The sequence below is a fragment of the Mirounga leonina genome, unplaced genomic scaffold, assembly GCF_011800145.1.
Source record: "Mirounga leonina isolate KUSES-001 unplaced genomic scaffold, KU_Mleo_1.0 Mir_170, whole genome shotgun sequence".
Taxonomy (NCBI): Eukaryota; Metazoa; Chordata; class Mammalia; order Carnivora; family Phocidae; genus Mirounga; species Mirounga leonina.
Genome location: NW_023270433.1, coordinates 68898 through 87827, shown reverse-complemented (window position 1 = coordinate 87827; position 18930 = coordinate 68898). Strand labels below are relative to the sequence as shown.

At 49.8% G+C, this 18930-nt stretch overlaps 1 protein-coding gene across 3 annotated transcripts in view; it reads left to right on the top strand.

The window, feature by feature from the left end:
• Positions 1 to 18930, top strand: part of CACNA1B (calcium voltage-gated channel subunit alpha1 B) — a 186238-nt gene that overhangs the window by 119399 nt on the left and 47909 nt on the right. For all 3 annotated transcript variants that reach the window (XM_035015334.1, XM_035015333.1, XM_035015332.1), the window contains 8 exons: positions 6256 to 6382; positions 8787 to 8916; positions 9232 to 9291; positions 10355 to 10461; positions 13211 to 13307; positions 15008 to 15168; positions 17783 to 17920; positions 18708 to 18909. In XM_035015334.1, coding sequence (XP_034871225.1) covers positions 6256 to 6382; positions 8787 to 8916; positions 9232 to 9291; positions 10355 to 10461; positions 13211 to 13307; positions 15008 to 15168; positions 17783 to 17920; positions 18708 to 18909 — 1022 coding nt within the window. The remainder of the gene's footprint in view (positions 1 to 6255; positions 6383 to 8786; positions 8917 to 9231; positions 9292 to 10354; positions 10462 to 13210; positions 13308 to 15007; positions 15169 to 17782; positions 17921 to 18707; positions 18910 to 18930) is intronic.

Here is an 18930-nt window from a genome sequence, read left to right as displayed (position 1 = left end):
ACCCAGGCACCCCGAACTCTTTAAAGTCTATTTTTTAATTTCCAATCAAAAATTTAAATCTTAATTAATCTTTTTGTTTCTGATTACTGCCTTAATTTCTAACTTAATTGCACTGTGGTTAGAGAACATGACCTGTATGATGGTTTCCTTTGAGATATATTTATAATTTCTTTATGGCTTGGCACATGGTCAACTTTTGTAAATGTTTCCACATGTGCTTAAGAGGAATATGTTTTTGGGGTACCTGAGTGGTGCAATCAGTTAAGCTTCCAACTCTTCATTTCAGCTCAGGTTGTGATCTCAGAGGTGTGAGATCAAGCCCCATGTCAGATTCTGCACTTGGTGTGGAGTCTGCTTGAGATTCTCTTTCCCTCTCCATTTGCCCCTCTCACTCATGCTTTCTCTCTCTCTCAAATAAATAAATACATCTTTGAAAAAGAAAAGAAGAATATGTTTTCTCTAATTTGGGGAACACTGGCCTTTTTAAAAATTTTATTTATTTTTTTATTATGTTCAGTTAATCACTGGTCTTTTTATATTTGCTAATAAATCAAGTTTTTAGTTGTATTCTAAGTATGCTGTATATTCACTAATATTTTGACTGACTGAGCCATTGATAATTGAGTGAGGTGCATTGAAATCTTTCTTTTTTTAGACTTGTCAGTTCTTCGAATAGTTTGAAACATGCAGCTCATTATAGAAAACAGTCTTAACAGATGACCAAGTCCTGCTGTATATGTTTATACAATAGTAGCTCTATGTTTCTGAACCTCTTTTGTGGGGATTTTTGTTTTATTTCTTCATTAAAAAGCCCAAAACTTCTATGAAGATGTATATTGATTTCTGTATTTGGGGTTTTTTATATGTGTGTGAACCCTTACGTCTCACAAGGTCTGAGCCTCTTGTCCTCTTGTACTGACCCTCTGTCACTCTAATAATGATTTTTTCTTAAAGTGTATTTTTCTGATGTGGATAAGTACTGAACTTTTTTTTTTTTTTTTAAAGAAACATTTGGCAGCTGTATCTTTTTCCATCATTTGACTTGCAACCTTTATGTGGCCTTATATTTTAGGCGTGTCTCTTGGAAACTGCAGATAACTGTATGTTTTAAAAATCCAGCTGAATAATCTATGTCAGCTAACAACCAGGTTGAGTGGACTTGTATTTATTGTATTAGTTTACTTGGACTTGCTTCATCTGTTTTATTTTACCTTTTTACTGCTTCATCCATTTTAGATTGTGACATTTTTTCCATTTTTCCTATGCTTTTTTCTTCTTTGCTTCCTTTTAGAAATATTGAATAATTGGTTGTTTATTTGCTTACGTATCACATTTTTCCCTCTACTAGTTTAAAAGCTATGAACTCTATTTCTGTTTTATTTTTTTTTAGTGGTTACCCTTGTAATGGCTATTGTGCATGCGTAACAAAGTCTGTAGTTATTTTTTACTCTAAGTTCCCTTTGAGCAAGGCTATGCACCTGTTGCAATCACATTTCTCCCAACTTCCTTCATAGGACAGCATTGTAGTCCCTTTTCTAACCTTACAAAGTAGTGTAGTTATTATTATTGTTTTGACTTTTTTTAAAAGATTTTATTTATTTATTTGAGAGAGAGAATGAGAGAGAGAGAGAGAGAGAGAGAGAGAGAGCATGAGATGGGGGAGGGTCAGAGGGAGAAACAGACTCCCCGCCAAGCAGGGAGCCCGATGCGGGACTCGATCCCAGGACTCCAGGATCATGACCTGAGCCGAAGGCAGTCGTCTAACCAACTGAGCCACCCAGGCGCCCCTATTGTTTTGACTTTATAGAGATCATGTTTATTTAGATTTATCAGTTTCTTGGCTTTCCTTTTTATATTGCATCTTAGATCTTTTTTTATATCATTTTATTTATTTTTTCATTGCAGTATAATTAACATGCAGTGTTATATTAGTTTCAGGTGTACAATATAGTGATTCAGCAATTCTTTTTTTTTTTTTTAAGATTTCTCTTTTTATTTATTTGAGAGGAAAGAGAGAGAGCATGAGCAGGGGTGGGTAGAGGCAGAGGGAGAGAGAGAAGCAGACTCCCGCTGAGCAGGGAGCCCGATGTGGGGCTTGATCCCAAGACCCTGAGATCATGACTTGAGCCGAAGGCAGATGCTTCACTGACTGAGCCACCCAGGTAGCCCTGATTCAGCAATTCTATACATCACTCAGTGCTCCTCATGATAAGTGGACTCTTGATCGCCTTCACCTATTTCACACGTTCCCCCACCTACCTCCCCTTTGGCAACCAGCAGTTTCTTCTCTGTATATAAGTGTCTATTTTTTTGTTTGTCTCTTTTTAATTTGTTTGTTCAAATGTTTTGTTTCTTAAATTCTACATATGAATGAAATCATGTGGTATTTGTCTTTCTTGGATTTACTTATTTCACTTAGCATAATACTCTCTATATCCATCCATATTGTTGCAAATGGCAAGATTTCATTCTTTTTAATACTGAGTAATATTCTATTGTGTGTGTGTGTGTGTGTATATATATATATATATATATATATATATATATATACACCACATCTTCTTTATCCATTCATCTATCACTGCATACTTATGTTGCTTCCATATTTTGGCTATTGTAAATAATGCTGCAGTAAACACAGTGGTGCATGTATCTTTTTGATTAGTGTTTTCCTATTCTTTGGGTAAATACTCAGTAGTGGAATCACTGGATCATGTGGTGATTCTATTTTTAATTTTTTTGTGGAAACTCCATACTGTTTTCCACAGTGGCTGCACCAGTTTGCATTCCTACCAACAGTGCAAGAGGGTTCCTTTCTCTCCACATCCTCCCCAACACTTATTATTTCTTGAGTTTCTGATTAATATCATTTTCTGTCTTTCTTAACTACAGACATTCCTGCTACAACATGATGTGTGCATTCCTGAAAATGTCATGCCCTGGAAATAATAGGCCTTATAGTAGGGTAAAGGGCAATGATTCCACATCTGTGCAACTCTGTAACTAGAACACTAACACAAACAGGAACAACCCTAATAAAATTGAGTGCCAGCAGAATTAAATCTCTGTTGGCATTGACATCTGGCATCAAGCCTTCAGCCTTGCCCTCTTCTTTGACAAGAGTTTCCTTCAGGGCGTTTTCCTCCAGTGGAGGCCAGACTCCTCTTGCACATATGCAGCAGTGGGGGGGGGGGGGGGGGGGGATTAACTGGGGCTGGTGGAGTGACTCACGTCTCCCCTGCACTTCACTCTGGGATTTTGCCCCTCATTCCCAGACACTTTGTCGTTCCCAAACTCCAGTCTTTTTCTCTTCCTCCCTGTAAGAGTGTTGCTTTCTACTGGGTTCTGTTTCCTTGCACTACAAATAGGTACATGGCCTTAGGGGAAAATCTTGGGGGAATATGGGGTCACCTCTGTGCTTCCCTTCCTCCAAGGATTGTGACTTGTTGTGCCTTTAAACACTTACATTATATATTTTGTTCAGTTTTTATGGTTGTTTTCAGTGGGAGGATGAGTCCATTTTAAGTTTCTCTGTCACAGGTCATGGAAATGCTGGGTTAATTTTATAGACTTCTATTGTTCGTTCATTTCTTTAAGATTAATTTTTTATTGATTTACATATTTACACTTAGCTACTTTATATTCTCCATCTAAATTTTTTTCTTTTTAATTCTTGTATCTGAAGTCTGTGGGGGGTGTAAACCAATTACTTATTTCTGCTGTCTTTCATTCATGGTGACCTTGCTTCCTGGTCTGTTTGGTGATATTTTTTATTTTGAGTTCATATATGACTGACCTTAATCCACCATTTCTTGGCTGGGGTTTTGTGAGATAATGAAGCCCTATAGAAAATGAATTGATGGACTGCTTTTTCAGTTCTCTCAAGGGTGGCATATAGCTAGTGCTCTTCTGAATGTATAGGAGAGAAATTCTTTCTGTAGCATGGATGTCTGTAGGGCTGAAATTCTCTTCAAGTTGAGATGGGCTGCCCAATCTGTAGGACCAGATGAGGGATGCTGTGTCATTCCATCTGCTTTCCCGGAAGCCTAGGGCACTACCAGTCTGGGCTCACTTTAGCTCTCTTTGAAGAGAGCAGCTTAGTAGGAACCCTCATGTAGCTCCCTACCTTGTAGTGAGCCCAAGGCTCAGGACCCTATCCCGGCCTTGGTAGATCGTTTCCCCACGAGGTAATGTCTCAGGTCTTCATCTAGAACAGAGAGGTGATGGCAGAAGCTGGTGAGTGCTGTTATGAGGCAAAAAGCGCTTGGACCACGTCCAGCATGTGGTTGTTTCTCGTGAGTGTTCTCTTCATCCTTGCTCTGTATCTGGCCATTTTGCTGGATGCAGTGTCCTGTTTCATGATTTAATTTTTGTTACTGTCAAGTCTTTTGTTTGTTTTTTTAGGAACCTGCTTCTAACAATGAACTTAGTCTGCTGTAGTTCCATTTTGATCCTCTCCTGTTTTTCTTGGTCTGCTTTGACTTAATTGATGACTTTTGTTGTTGCTGTAAGTCTATTTCAGGAGGAGTATTTCCATCCAGTTTCTGGCATCTTTGTTCCACTTATTTTGAGCAGCAAAATTCTTCATTGAGTCCATATTGGTCCTGCCTTATTGTTATTGTGGAGGAGTCTGAAAAGAAAAGCTGTGGTTTTAAAATAATAAACGTTTCTTAATTTAAAAATAATGCATACTCATCATGGAAAATTTTTTCAAGTGTTAAAAGTATAGTGAAGGGAATTAAAATTACTGTCAGCTATTGAGAGATCACCACAATTATTATTATTGTTTTGGTGTTATTTCTCTCCCCACATATATTATTGTTTTGGAGTTGAGCTCATCTGGGATGTACAAGTATGCAGCCTTTTTTTTTTTTTTTTTAACTTATAATATCCTAAGCTTCTTTTGTCATTGAAACTATTTGTAGGCATTTTTAATATCTGTAGTATGGTGAATCATGTGAATATTGCATACTTAGTCTTTTTCCGATGATTGTACATTTTGTAATTTTTTTGTTATTGTAGAGGAACTTACAACAAACACCTTTGTGAATACAGGTTACAGATTAAATCAATAAATAGAATTTTTTAGGACTTTATTGCCAAACTGCTCTCTGAGAAGATTATATAATGACACCATCAGCAGGGAGCTCCTGCTGTTGCTATGAGCTCTTCCATGTGCACCCAGGGCTTCTTCTCAGGCTAGCTGTCCTCTCTGGGATTGGCGGCCACACAGGCTCTGGGGATAACTACCCTCGTTTCTTCTGCCTTTTAACATCCTCTTTACGTTTATGTTTCTTGTAAGAAGTAAAAATGAGGTACAGTAGTAGGCATTGGCTCCAAGTCACTGGCCTGTGTTCCTGGGCATCCCCGAGGTCTCGGGAACTCTGTTAACCCACAAGAATGGAAACATACTTTGGGATAGTGAAAAATGAAAAGTCACTGTGAGAAAAACACTATGCACAGACACCAGAATCTACTTAACAAGAACAAGAATCTACCTAAGAGAATCTACTTAACAAGACATCTTAACCCTGGGTAGTTTGATTAGTGGGACAGCAAAGGGTGGGGGCTTAGGGTCAGGGGAATGAGCAGTGAGGAGCCGAGCAGGAGCCCATACGAGATGTGGGCTCTGCTGAAGTTCTCCCTGGGTCACCGCCCTGGCTCTGCAGACCTTTGCCAGGGTCCTGAAGGAGAGAATCCCAGGCAGGGTCCACCTGGATTCTCAGGTTCAGAAGAGTGTCCAGGGCCGGCCCCTGCTCCTCCCTGTCCTGCGGTCCCGCGATCCCTGCAGAAGCAGTGGGGCATTGGTGACTTTTCTCAAGGAGGCACTGATCCCTGAACCAGGCGGGGGAGCCTGCTGGCCCTGGTCTCTGGGGCCGGCGGTGGAGGGGGCGGGGGCGGGGGGGCGGCGGGGGGGACTTGGGTGTCAGTAGAACATCTACACCAGCGGCCCCTAGTGGAGGCAGAGGCCCACAGCCAGCCGCACAGGGCCTGGTGCTGCCCCTGCCCTGACCCTTGTGCAGTGAGAGGTGAGGAAGGGCCTCCAGTGCTGGCTCAGTCCTCAGTCGTGATCTGTCCACGATTGGAGGGAGTCTCATGTGAAGCTCTGTTCTTAGCCACACGCCCTTCCCTGGCTGGGTCCCTGAAGGCCGGTGGGGTTGGGGCTGGGACTGTGTCTGTTGTTTGGGTAAGACCTGGATGATGCGGGCTTCACGTGCACCACACCTCTAACTTGGTGGCCCTGTGTCCTTGTAGGTGGTAACGTGGACCTGGAAAGCCAAGCTGAGGGGAAGAAGGAGGTGGAAGCTGATGATGTGATGAGGAGTGGCCCGCGACCCATCGTCCCATACAGCTCCATGTTCTGTTTAAGCCCCACCAACCTGTGAGTCTCCTTCACCTGCCCAGGCCATGTGCCTATCCCATGTCTGTGGCCGTGGTCCATGTGCATGGTAGCAGCGTATGCTAGACGTGACCTGGCAGGCACTGATTCTGTGCACTTTAATGTCCTGATCATCACAGCAGTCTGCAAGCACTCCCTACAGATGAGGACACAGAGCCATGGGGAAGGTCCATGGCCTGTCCACAGACACACAGCCAGTCAGCCCTAATGGTAGAGCTGGGGTTTGAACCCACAGTCAGCCCCAGAGCCACTACCCCCCACTGCAGTGACTGTTTCTTGCCTCACACACACACCCAGTTTATGTCCCTCATGTGTCCACCTTCCATCATGCCCACTGTCCACGCGTGCATGCATCTGTGTACCACGTTCACTCACATGTCTGCCCATTTTCTCCCCTCTGTTTATCATGAAGTCACCAGCACTTCTCATCCACTCATCAGTCCATCTACTGCATTGGGTCACCTAGTACTTACATACTAACAGCATTTTAGGTGCTGGGAATACAGAGTAAGGAGCAGAACAAACAAGGACCCCTGTCCTTGATAAGCGTCTGGGCAAGTAGGAGAGACAGACAGCAAACCAGACAAATAAGTAAGGGGCCTAAGACATCACATGGTGGGAAGTACTAAGAGGAAGCACAAAGCTGCCGGGGGTGCGAATGTTAGGGTGGGAAGGGCAGGTTGGTTGTCAGTGGGAGGTGAGATTGGTGAGGAAGGGGAGGGAGACCATCCCTGGCAGTGGCAACAGATAGAGCAAAGTGTGTAGATCGCGGCCAGTGTGGTAGAGCAGGGGGGCCAGAGGGCAGCAAGATCCGATGGAGTCAGGCTGTGCCCTGCGTCCCCGTCCCTCCAAGCCTGCAGTCTCTCTACCCAGCCTCCACTCCCTCCCTCTCTTCACGCCTTCACTCAGCACACATTTCCTGGGAGCTTACTCTGCTCCGCTAGGGAGTGTGGCCCTTGCCTGTGAGCACTGACGTGTGAAGGAGGGAGCAGAGAGGTTGTAGGCAGCTGGGGGTCAGTGGGGACACTGTCAGGCCGTACTTCAGCAGAGTCCTTGCACAGAGCTTAGTAGGTGGTCATGGTTTTGAGGAAGAGATGGGCGAGGTCTGATGATGGTGGTCATGTGGGGAGGTTTGGGAGTGAAATGCTTGGGAAGATATTTTGGAGAGAATCTAGGGAACTTGATAAATTAGATGTGGAAGGGGAAGGAGATGTCAGGGATGACACCCAGAGTTTCTGCATGACAGCTGGGGCCCCACTGAGCTGGGGGCAGGCGAGTGCAGACCCTGCAGAGCAGGGGCAGCTAGTGGATGTCTCATGGCCAGGTGGACTCACCTGGCCAGGGGTAGAGCTGAGGGTAGATGCTCAGTCCTGAGATGCAGAAGGAAAGACGCAGAGACGGAGTGTCCTGGAGGAAGGAGGAGAGCTGTGTCTGTACAGAGGAAAGTGTGCCGGGAGCTCACCAGGGGCCTGGGAAGGGTGGCTCTGGTTGGCATGGAGGCCGGAGTATGGCAGTGGTCATGGCGAAGAGGAGAGCATAGTAGTCCCTTCAAGGCAGAGAGAGAGGTGGGTGGGTGTGGCTGGGAGGTGGAAGGTCCCTTCAGACCTAAGAGCCTAAGAGTAGAGCAGTGGTGGTGAGAGAGGTGCGGGTCGCAGAGGTGAGACGCGGGTCTGTCCCCGCGCCGCCTGTGTGCTGGTTCTGTGGCTGCCCCTCCTTGTCACCTGGGACCAGCTTCACCGCCCCCCCGAGGGTTCTTCGCAGACCCCCTGGTCCCTGCTGCTGTCCTGGAGCATTTGTGAGCATCTGAGGGCCTCCTGTTGGTGTATGTCCACACTGTTTTCTGGTGCCCTGTCCACCACTGGGCCCCGGTGTCCGACAGGTGCACGAACAGAACAGAATAGTGTCAGTAATGCTGCCTGGTGCTGCAGGGAGGCAGGTGACACACGCAGTTCTGGGGACTCAGACGGGCTGGGCCAGCACAGACCCAGAGAAGTTTCCTGAGCTCTCCAGAGAGGCCTGCTGTCCACAGGAGTGCTGGCGTTCAGCCTTGTCCTCTCTGAGCAGCCCTCCCGGGACCCCCTCCCCCCCACTTACAGCCTTTGTAAATCTGCAGAGGGCACCGCCGTCCACACACACAGGAGGTGACTGCGTGGGCTGACCCCTGCTGTGGGTTTCTGCAGCCTTCCCACCCCTCTTCCTGGGACACCTGCTCGAGAATCTGAGGCACCATTGGTCACCTGGCCGCTGTCTCCCAACCACAGGGACACTCAGTAGAACTTGGTTCTGGTGTGACGCCTTCCGCAGGGAGAGGCCAGGCATGCACTCTGGTGGGGGGTCCAGCCCAGCTCATCGGTGGGCCTCGGGCGATCTGTGCTTTGCCCTGCAGGCTCCGCCGCTTCTGCCATTATATCGTGACCATGCGGTACTTTGAGATGGTCATTCTCGTGGTCATCGCCCTGAGCAGCATTGCCCTGGCTGCCGAGGATCCAGTGCGGACAGACTCGCCCAGGAACAACGTGAGCACGGCCCTCAGGTGGTGGAGGGGCTGGGCCATGCTAGGGTCCTGTCTGCTCCCTCTGGAGGTGTGGGATGTGGGGATGAAGGTCTGCGGGTGCCTCCTGGCCCAGCCCTGAGTTGCAGACGAAGAGTGGGCATGTGCCTGGGGCCAGGGCCGCTGCCGGGGCCCGTGGGGGGCTAGGGCTTGGCCCACAGGCACACTTGCCAAGGGGTTGTCTGTTCAGAGGCCCGGAGGAAAAGCATGATGCTGCTGAAATTGTCCAGGCTCAGGCTGTCGGCCCAGACTTTGACAGTAACCTTCCTGTTGGTTCTAGGCTCTGAAGTACATGGACTACATTTTCACAGGCGTCTTCACCTTTGAGATGGTGATCAAGGTGAGATACGTGGTTGCCCTGGTGGCCCAGTGCTCCACTCATCCTCCCTCATGACTGACACGGGCCGGGACCTGTAGCCTCTGATGAGGGCATGTTGTGGGTGTGCCCTGGGTGTGTGCTCAGTGAGAGAATGCGTGCACACGAGTGTGCTGATGTGTGTTGCGGAGGGCAGAGGCCAGTTTATTACCAGAGATTCACCACAGTGTTACACCGGCTTTGGGAGAGCACCCCAGTGCCGATCCTGCCTCCGCCATCCTGCTAACCGAGGGTTACAGGCTTCGGGAATGTGCAAGTGTGGGCTCAGCCCACCCTCAGGATTGTCTCGTGATGTCAAGCTGGGGAGAGCGAGGGCCCCAGCACCCAAACATCATGGCGCGTGGGCGCTGAAGACTTTAGTTTCAAAGAGCTGTAGTGCTTCATGTTAGGCTACAGACCATTTCATCGTGGTCGCTCTGTCTCTGAGGACTGACGGGCACTGCTCCTTTATCACTGACAAGTGGCTGTGTGCCATCTTTGACTACAGGGCAGCTTAGGATGTGCCCGTGGCCTGGTGACTTCCGTGTGTGCGCGTGCGTCTGTCTGTCACCTCTGCTTCTTCACTTCCTCTTGCAAACTCATGGGAGAGGTTTTTTTTTTTTTTTTGGTCATCCCATTTTATAGACATGGAAGCTGAGGCTTGGAGACATTAAGGTGCTTGCCAGAAATCACAGCTTTAGGGATGGCAGAGCCCGGTCCTTGTGAACCCCACCAGCTCTTCCTCCTGCTTCAGAGAGCTGACCCTCTGAGGGTCTGGGCAGGGCGTGAGCCTCCTGGCGTGGTGTATGCTTGCAACCCAGCAAGGGGGGGCGGTTCTCCAGGGGATTTGGGAGCCCAGACAAGATCTCAGCCAGTCGTGACCATGTAGGGATATTTGGCTCAATGGCATTGAGGTTTGAAGGCCCACTGAGGCCCTCAGAGGACGTGATCTGAATGGCATCCTTCCCCCCAACCCCATGAGTCTGGGGCCTGGCCCTGCTTTTCTTTCTGAAATAGTCAGCATCTCATATGTGTTTCTCCCCTGAAGATGATTGATTTGGGACTGCTCCTACACCCTGGGGCCTACTTCCGGGACTTATGGAATATTCTGGACTTCATCGTGGTCAGTGGGGCCCTGGTGGCATTTGCCTTCTCGTAAGTACCATGTCTGCTCTGGGTCTGACTGGGCTGCAGTCCCAGAGCTGTGGTGGGTGTGGGGGTAAGGGAAGGAGGGGGCCCCACTGGCCTCCATGGGCTGTCTACTTGGGGCTGGGCTGTATGGGGTTGAGAGCGTCTCAAGGCCCACTTGTCCCTGCCACGGCTTGTGGTTCTGACACTGGGTGAGCAGGCCTCTGGTTTGTTTGGTGCCTGCCTATTGGGTCTTTCAGAACAACTTACCTGCCCTGATCTCGGCTGCACCGCTTGGTCAGCCAGAGCTGGTGGCTATCTTCCCCTGTCGGAGTATTAGACCTTTGGTTTCTCTGACTCCCTAGGGGATGAAACTCAGCTCCCTTGTGGCTGGGCCTGGATTGACTCCCTCAGACCCTGCATGGTGGTGGGCATGGGACAGGTGTGGGGGGCTTGGGTGGAGCTACGGAGGAGACCCAGAGATCAGGAAGATCTGAGGGACGTGTCTGCATCTTCTCTGAGCACTTGGGGAGGGCGAGGCCTCCTCACTGACTCTCTTCTCTTTGTCTCTTTGTTGCTGGACTCTCGGTAGGAGCTTCATGGGGTAATGCCTTCCCTCTGCCCCTCACACTGCCCCACATCATAGCCCAGCATGGCCCCTCCTGGGCCGTTCACCAGCACGACTCACCTCCGCTCATCCTCCTCCATTCTCCAGAGTGCATGCTGCCAGGAGCCATGTCCCCAGGCCATGCGTTGCTGCCTCACCTCTGGGGGCTGGGTTGGGGGCTGGGTCTGGGGAGGTGCCCCAAGTGAGTGCTGGGGGCCAGGAATTTGGGCCCTGAGGGCAGTGAGGGCTCTTGGTGGGGGCTGCTGTAACCATGACTGCCAGGATGTTGGTACCTTCCTGAGGTACCTTCCCATGTCTCTTCTCCGGCAAAGAGGCTCTCTTTCTTCTCTCTGTTCTCTGCAACTGCCTCCCTGCAATGCCCAGCATATTCTCTGGGGGTCTTAACCAGTTTTCTTTGTATATAAAGTGTCAGTCAGGGGCTTAAGAGTAAGACAGGGGAAGGGGTGCAGTCCAGCCAGGTGACCTCAGAGCAGGAGAAAGGCACTGAGCTGGCAAGCGAGAAATGAGGCCTCTAGACACAGAACACAGACCACCTTGAGGCCTGTCCCTGCAGAGAGCCCTCCCCTGCAAAACCAAAGCAGTGTCCCTCCCTTCTGCATCCCTCAGGTGTCTGCCTGCCCACCCTGCCCCCTCTTCTCTCTGTACTGGTCTCAACAGGGCTGCTGGAAGAACCTGGTTTGGGGGCAGGTGTCCAGAATGCTGGGGTGATAGAAACACCTGACACGGTGGTCTGGAGGCTGGGTGTTTCAGAGGGAGTTTGATCTGGTTCTGGAATGTAGGCCCTGGCTGGGTCTTGGGGCAGATATAAGGGACTGGGGCTCCCCAGCTCTCCTTAACCCACAGATCCTACCTGGACCTCACAGCTCACTTTCCCTAGAGCTGAGCAGCAGCCCAAAGAAGACCACTGGAGGCCCTGTCCCCTCTCCCCATGCACAGGCTCCTTGGGAACTTGGAGGGAGGTGACCTCTGAGCAGGATGGAATAGGATCCCCAGTCCTGAGTCCTCAGCCACTGCTGAGGGTGGGGTGTGGCCTTGCTTCTAAGAATTGCCTCCTTAGGCAGTCTATGAAGGTCAATCAGGGGACCACCCCTCACCCCCGATATCTGCCCTGGCTTTGGGTTGGTGAGAAGGCCAGCCCCCAGAGTCTGACAACAGCTGGGCCCCTGGCAGCCTGAGGGAGCCACCTGGGTCTGCTCGGGCGTCTTCCTTTGTGAGGGACCCGATCTGGGCCCACTGGTCCTGGATCTCCAAGCTTGCGTCTGGTGCTTAGAATTTTCTTTTCCTGACTCCCTGTCTTACTCCCCCAGTCTGGGTTTTCTTGTCTGCTGCTCTCTTTGTCTCTCTGTGGGCTCTTACCCCTCCCCTCCCCTCCCTCCCTCCCTGTCTGTTTCTTTCTCTTTCCTTTGCTATTTCTTTCTTTCTTCCTCTGTCCACCCCTTGCATTGCATTGTCCCTTATATTACCTCGGTATTCATCTAACTTTTTCTCTTTCTTACTCTGCTTCACTCTTTCCCTTCCTTCACGCCTACCACCCCTCTCCTCCTCTCCCTCTCAGTCAGTGTTACATCATCTGGAGGACTGTAGGAGCAGATGCGCAAGCCCAGGCAGGGAGATCCTGACATGTTCCCCTTACCCTCCCTCTACCAGGACTGAAAAGCAAAGAAGCCAGCCCTCCCAGAAGGCTCTTGCTCGAATGGCTTGTAGGTTTCCAGGTGCTGGCCCTGAGCTAGGTCTGCATTCCTGGGGCCAGCCCCCTTCTCTCCTCTTTATTCCCATTGTTGGTCTCAACATGGTGGCCAGATGACACTGGTTTGGGGTGGGTGTTAGGGGACCACTAGCATAGAAATGGCTGATGTGGTCTGTGAGAATGGGTTCTTCCCACCTGGAAGCCCAGCTTTCCCTGTACACCAGGTGCTCTTGACCTGGTCCTGGCCTTTGTCTGCTCAGATGAGGCCTTTGTCATGCAAAACCCACAGGAGGAGGTGCTGTGGCCTGTGGTGCTTGCAGGGCAGAGGCCTCCCTGTTCCTAGGTATTCCGCCCTGGGGCCTAAGACAAAATGCACAGGGGAGTGCAACCCAGTAGGTTTTGTGGGAACTGGGCATGGGTGTGCATCCTGCCTGTCTGCATGTGTGACTTCTCCCTTCTAGAGGATCCAAAGGGAAAGACATCAATACCATCAAGTCCCTGAGAGTCTTGCGTGTCCTGCGGCCCCTCAAGACCATAAAACGGCTGCCTAAGCTCAAGGTGAGAGCCTGGAGTTGGGGCTCGAGCAATGTGCAGGCTGTGCATGTACATGTGAGTGTAGGCCTGTGTGTGCATGCATGTGTGCTGTGCATGTGTATGTGTGCAGATATGTGTGTGTGCATGTCCGTGCATGTGTGTGGGTGCATGTGTGCGTGAATGTGGATGTGTGCTGTGTCTCTTGAGTGCACATGTGTCCATGTAACTAACCCTGTCTGGCTGCATCTTCCCACGTGGGGTGGGATGAGTAGAGCTGAGGGAGGACCCACGCTTGTTTTCTCAGATCACACATTGTGCAAGTGGGTCCAGCTCCCTCAGTTCCATGACTCTCCCCACAGGGGAGCTTACTCTCCGTAGTGCTCTGGAAGGTTCTTCCTTGACCCAGCAGCACCAACAGCTGTTATACAGGGAAGGAGCTGCTGCCGAGGGGTGCCTGGGCGGTTAAACTTCCAACTCTTGAATTTGGCTCAGGTCATGATCTCACAGTTGTGAGGTTGAGCCCTGCGTCAGGGTCCGTGCTCAGTGGAGTCTGCTTGGGATTCTTTCTCCCCCTCTGCCCTTCCCCTCTCTCTCTCTTAAATTAAATTAAATTAAATTTTAAAAAAGAAAGAAGGGGCTTCTGAGAGACGCAGAGGGTCCTGAGGGAGATGCAGGGAGGGCAGGGGGTCCTGAGAAGTGGTTCCTGGGCTGGGCCTGAGGTTCTGGATGAGGTGTGGCTGAGGTTCTGGATAAAGGAAAGAGTGTGAACCCAAACCCTTGGAGTTGTGCTAAAATATGATAATTTGCTGAGTGTGTTCCTCACTGTGAGGAATGCTTTGGATGCTTAAACTCGTTTAATCCCACAAAATTGTGCAGTAAAGTATTGTGAACAGCATGCAGAAGCAAGCCTTGCAGACACGAAGCAGTGTGGGGATTACAGAAGGCAGTTTGCTTGTGAAGGGGTGGGCTGGGGGTGGCTTGAAGGCAGCCACAGGCCCTCTGTGTCAGGTGGGGACTTGGACCTGGGCCGGCAGGTTAGGGGTGTCAGGGACACTGGGCAAGTGGGCAGAGGCTGCATTTGCTGGGGAAGCTGCTGGTGTCTGAGTGTGCCAGGCAGAGTCTCAGGAGATGGTTGTGGACAGCCAGAGCAGGATGGGGGATCTCCTCAGCTCCGAGAAACAGGGACCAGGGCCAGGGTCAGCAGTCCAGGGTCAGCCAGGGAGTTCAGGGCAAGCTGAGCTTCCAGGTAGGGAAGATCCTGAGAAGAAGCCCAGGTGGTGGTGCTAACAGACGACAGAGTCACCTCTGGCCACACCAAAACCTGCCACAAGTCCCTGTCTTGGAAGGCATCGCTGCCTTCCCACCCCATATTGGTTCCCACTGATGGGCAGGGGCAAAGTGTGACCCACTGGCAGGCCCAGATGCAGGAGCAGAGGGCTGGCCATATCCCCATCCCCACTCCTTTCCCTCCATGTCAGCCCCTCCTGACACTGGTGGACCTGGGCACCAAGTTGTCCTCACTAGTTGGCCTGTCCCGTAAGCGTCCCGTCAGTGTCCAGCCCATCTGCCCATGCCACCCCTTCTAGCACCTCCTGCCCACTCTTCAAGTCCTGGGAGAGGCAGCGGCAGGTGGCTTCCTGTGTTAAGGTTACGGGAAGCAGGTCCCTCTGTGATTATGGGCCTGAGGGCCCTGAGGTTCTGAGCAGAGCCCTCCTCCCCTCCAGGCTGTGTTTGACTGTGTGGTGAACTCGCTGAAGAATGTCCTCAACATCCTGGTCGTCTACATGCTCTTCATGTTCATATTTGCTGTCATTGCGGTGCAGCTCTTCAAAGGGAAGTTTTTCTACTGCACGGATGAGTCTAAGGGGCTGGAGAGGGACTGCCGGTAAGCTGAGGCAGGGCCGGGGTGGGCAGCCCTGTGAGGGCGAGGGCGAGGGGCCTGCGTGGGGTGTACCAGAGAGCTGGGGGTGTGCCTCTGTCCCCAAGGCCACACCAAGGACCTTTGGCTCATTTTCCTCAGCAGAGTCAGGGACCAGCCACTTCTGAGGAAATGTTCTTCCTGCCCATAGACATCGGGGAACACGTGGGGGCCACTGGATATTGCTGAAGGGCTCTAGGCTAGGCTCTGGGGTCAAGGGGCTGCCCTTTCTGGACCTGGCCCCACCCCGGAGGAGACAGGAAAGGTGACCTGGGTGGGGGGGAGGGGAACTAGGGGAAATGAAGGTAGGTACTGGTGTGGATGCTGAGCCAGGCAGTGCGGCCAGCCCCTTCCCCACCCACAGGCAATGGTCCCAGTTGCCTCTGTTCATGCAGTGGTCTCTTGTGGGAGTGTGTTACCACATACTCACCCTCTGTGCCTGGTGGACATCAGGGTGTTTCCGGTCGGAAGCTCTCGTGACTTGTCCAGTGCACGTTTACTGGGAGCACACATACGCCGTTCCCGGACGTGTGCAGACCTCGCAGTTGGGTTGCAGGGTTGTGCACTGTGCTTATGTTCGGCTTCTGCAGGTGCTGCCAAATATGTCTGTAAAATCACGCCCTTGCACACGGATGAGAGCTCCAGTACTCCACAGCACGGGCAAACTTGTGTTTTCTGTCTGACATTGGGCTGGTGGCATTTCTCTGTGCTGTGATTTGCACCGTGTGGTGACCAGTGGTGTTCTGCACCTCCCCAGGTGATTGACCGCTCAGCTGCCCCTGGGAAGGGTCTGTGCAAGCCTTTGCCTGGTTCCCTGTATGGGTTGTCTTTCTCGTTCTGATTGATTTGTAGGGATTTTGTAAGGTCCAGGATAGTCATCCTTTGTCAGACCTATGGATTGTGGTTGTCTTCTCCTCCTTTGTGGGGTGCTTTCAACTTTTTAAAACATGTCTTTTAAAAAACAAAGTCTTGATTGTAGTACAGTCCAATTTATCTCTGCTATATTTAGTACTCTTTGTGTCCTGTTCAGAAAACCTATCTGAAGGTCAGGGAGAAGTCCTCTTATGTTTTCCTCTAAAAGTTTTATTTTTACCTTTCACATTTAGATCTGGGATCTATCTGCGGTTGATTTTTGTGTGTTAGGTGAGGTATGGATAAAGATAAATTTTCTGTAGATGGATATCCAGTTGACCCAGCACCATTTATTTGAAAAGACCCATCCTTTCCCCCATTTAGTGGTAGCCTTTGTTTTCACTAAGATATAATTCATGTGATTCATCCATTGAAAGTGTACAATTCAGTGATTTTTTAATACATTCACAGATATGTGCAATCATCACCACAGTCAATTTTGGAACATTTTCATAAGTTAAAAAACATAAAAAACTGCATATCCTTTATTACCCACTAGCTCCCCATCTCTAGCCCTGAGCACCCATGAATCTATTTTTTTGTCTTTATAGATTTCCCTGTTCATATAAAGGGAATCGTAAATATGTGGTCTTTTGTGTCTAACTTCTTTCATTCGCCTTCGTGTTTTTGAGGTCACCGTGCTGTAGCGTGTGTCAGAGCATCATTCCCTTTCATGGTTGGATGTTCTTCCCTGCTGTAGATGTGGCAGTTTCTTTATTCACCCATCTGTTGATGGGCATCTGGGTTGTTTCCATTTTTGGCTGTTAGAACTGATGCTGCTGTGAACATGCATGTGAAGTATTTGTGTGGACAGATGTCTTCATTTCTCTGGAGTGTACACCTAGCCCTGGAATTGATGGGTCCTGTGGTGATTCTGTTTACCAGTGTCAGGGACTGCCAGACTTTTCCAACATGGCTGATCCATTTTATATTCCCACCAGCAGTGTGGGAGAGTTCTGATTTCTCCACATCCTTGCCAGTACTTGTTATTTTCCTTTTTAAAAATTAATTATAGCCATCCTAGTGGGTATAAAGTGATATCTCATTGTGGTTTTCATTTGCATTTCTTGGATGACTCATGATGTTGAGCATCTTTTCATGTACTTATTGGCCATTTGTACATCTTCTTTGGAGAAATGCCTATTCAGATGTTTTATCCATTTTTATTAATCGGGGTGTTTGTCTTTTTTATAATTGATTATAATAGTTCTTTATATATTCTAGATTCAACTCTTATCAGAGAGACGATTTTCCAATATTTGGTCCCATTCTGTGTGTTGATGATGTCTCTGAAGCACAAAGCTTTACATTTTGATGATGTCGAATTGACCTACTTTTTTCTTTTGCTGCTCATGATTTTGGTGTCGTATCTAACAATCCTTTCCCTAATTCCAGGCCTCCTGTGTCTTCTTCTAACAGTTTTCTAGTGTTAGCTTGTACCTTTAGGTCTTTGGTCCATTTTGAGTTGAGTTTTGTACATGGCATGAGGTAGGGTCCGGCTTCCTTCTTTTGCAAGTGGACGCCCAGTTGTCCCACTCTGTCTGTTGAGAAGACTGTTCTTCCTTCATTGGATGGACAGCCCTTTCAAAAATCAGTTGACCATAGACAAATCAGCGTGTTTGGACCCTTTGTCTCTAACCTCTGACCTCATCTATGTTCTCATCCCCAGGGGTCAGTATTTGGATTATGAGAAGGAGGAGGTGGAAGCTCAGCCCCGGCAGTGGAAGAAATACGACTTTCACTACGACAATGTGCTCTGGGCTCTGCTGACGCTGTTCACAGTGTCCACAGGAGAAGGGTGGCCCATGTGAGTGCTCACTGGCTCATTGTGGCAGATCACGCTAGAGCAGAGGGGCAGCTTGGGCAGGGAGTCTCAAACTCTGCATCCGTTTGTGTTCTAGTCATCCAGCAAATACACCATAGGCTCTTGCACCCACCAGGTAAGACATGGCTCTGCCTTCCAGGAGCGGGCAACCTGGAAAGAGGATGAGATTAAGACAAAGTACACAGCATAGTGATCTCCTGAAAATCGTTTTTGAGTGGCTGAAGGCCAGAGGGAGGATGGGGCTATTTGGTATCTCCCTGTGCTACCCTTCTGGCCTCAGTTAAGGATAGACAGAGGGATGTATTTGTTCAGTGCCACACTGGATGACTGGGGACTTCCTTTGGGGCTGGGAGGACCACTGCTCAGAAGGTAGGATCAATGCTGTGCCAGGAGCCCAGGGTTTTCTAAAGGCAGGTGAAGCTGGGTATGAGCTGGTGAACTGGGCATGAGCAGGTGTGAGCTAGGATTAAGCAGGGCAGGGCAGAACTCCTGGGCCTCCACCTGTCCTGGGGTTAGGACCTCCGGCCCCTGGAGACCTCCCCTTGATGGCCCTCCAACAGCCCTGAGTACAAGCCCTATCGGGAAGGTAGTCTACCTCAGGAGACTGCGGTCCTAGGGAGCGGGCTGAGGCCTGCAGTGTTGAGCATCCCCTTCCTCTTGCCATCTCTGGGCTCAGGTACGGAAGCCACACCTGTGATACAGGTCTTGACTTTCCCATGGCTCTGTCCTCAGGGGCCCCCCTGACACTTGGTGTTTGCCCTTGGTGTAGGGTCCTGAAACACTCTGTGGACGCCACCTATGAGGAGCAAGGCCCAAGCCCCGGGTACCGCATGGAGCTGTCCATCTTCTACGTGGTCTACTTTGTGGTCTTCCCCTTCTTTTTCGTCAACATCTTTGTGGCCTTGATCATCATCACCTTCCAGGAGCAGGGGGACAAGGTGATGTCTGAATGCAGCCTGGAGAAGAACGAGGTGGGTGGCTCCCTCTTCTGC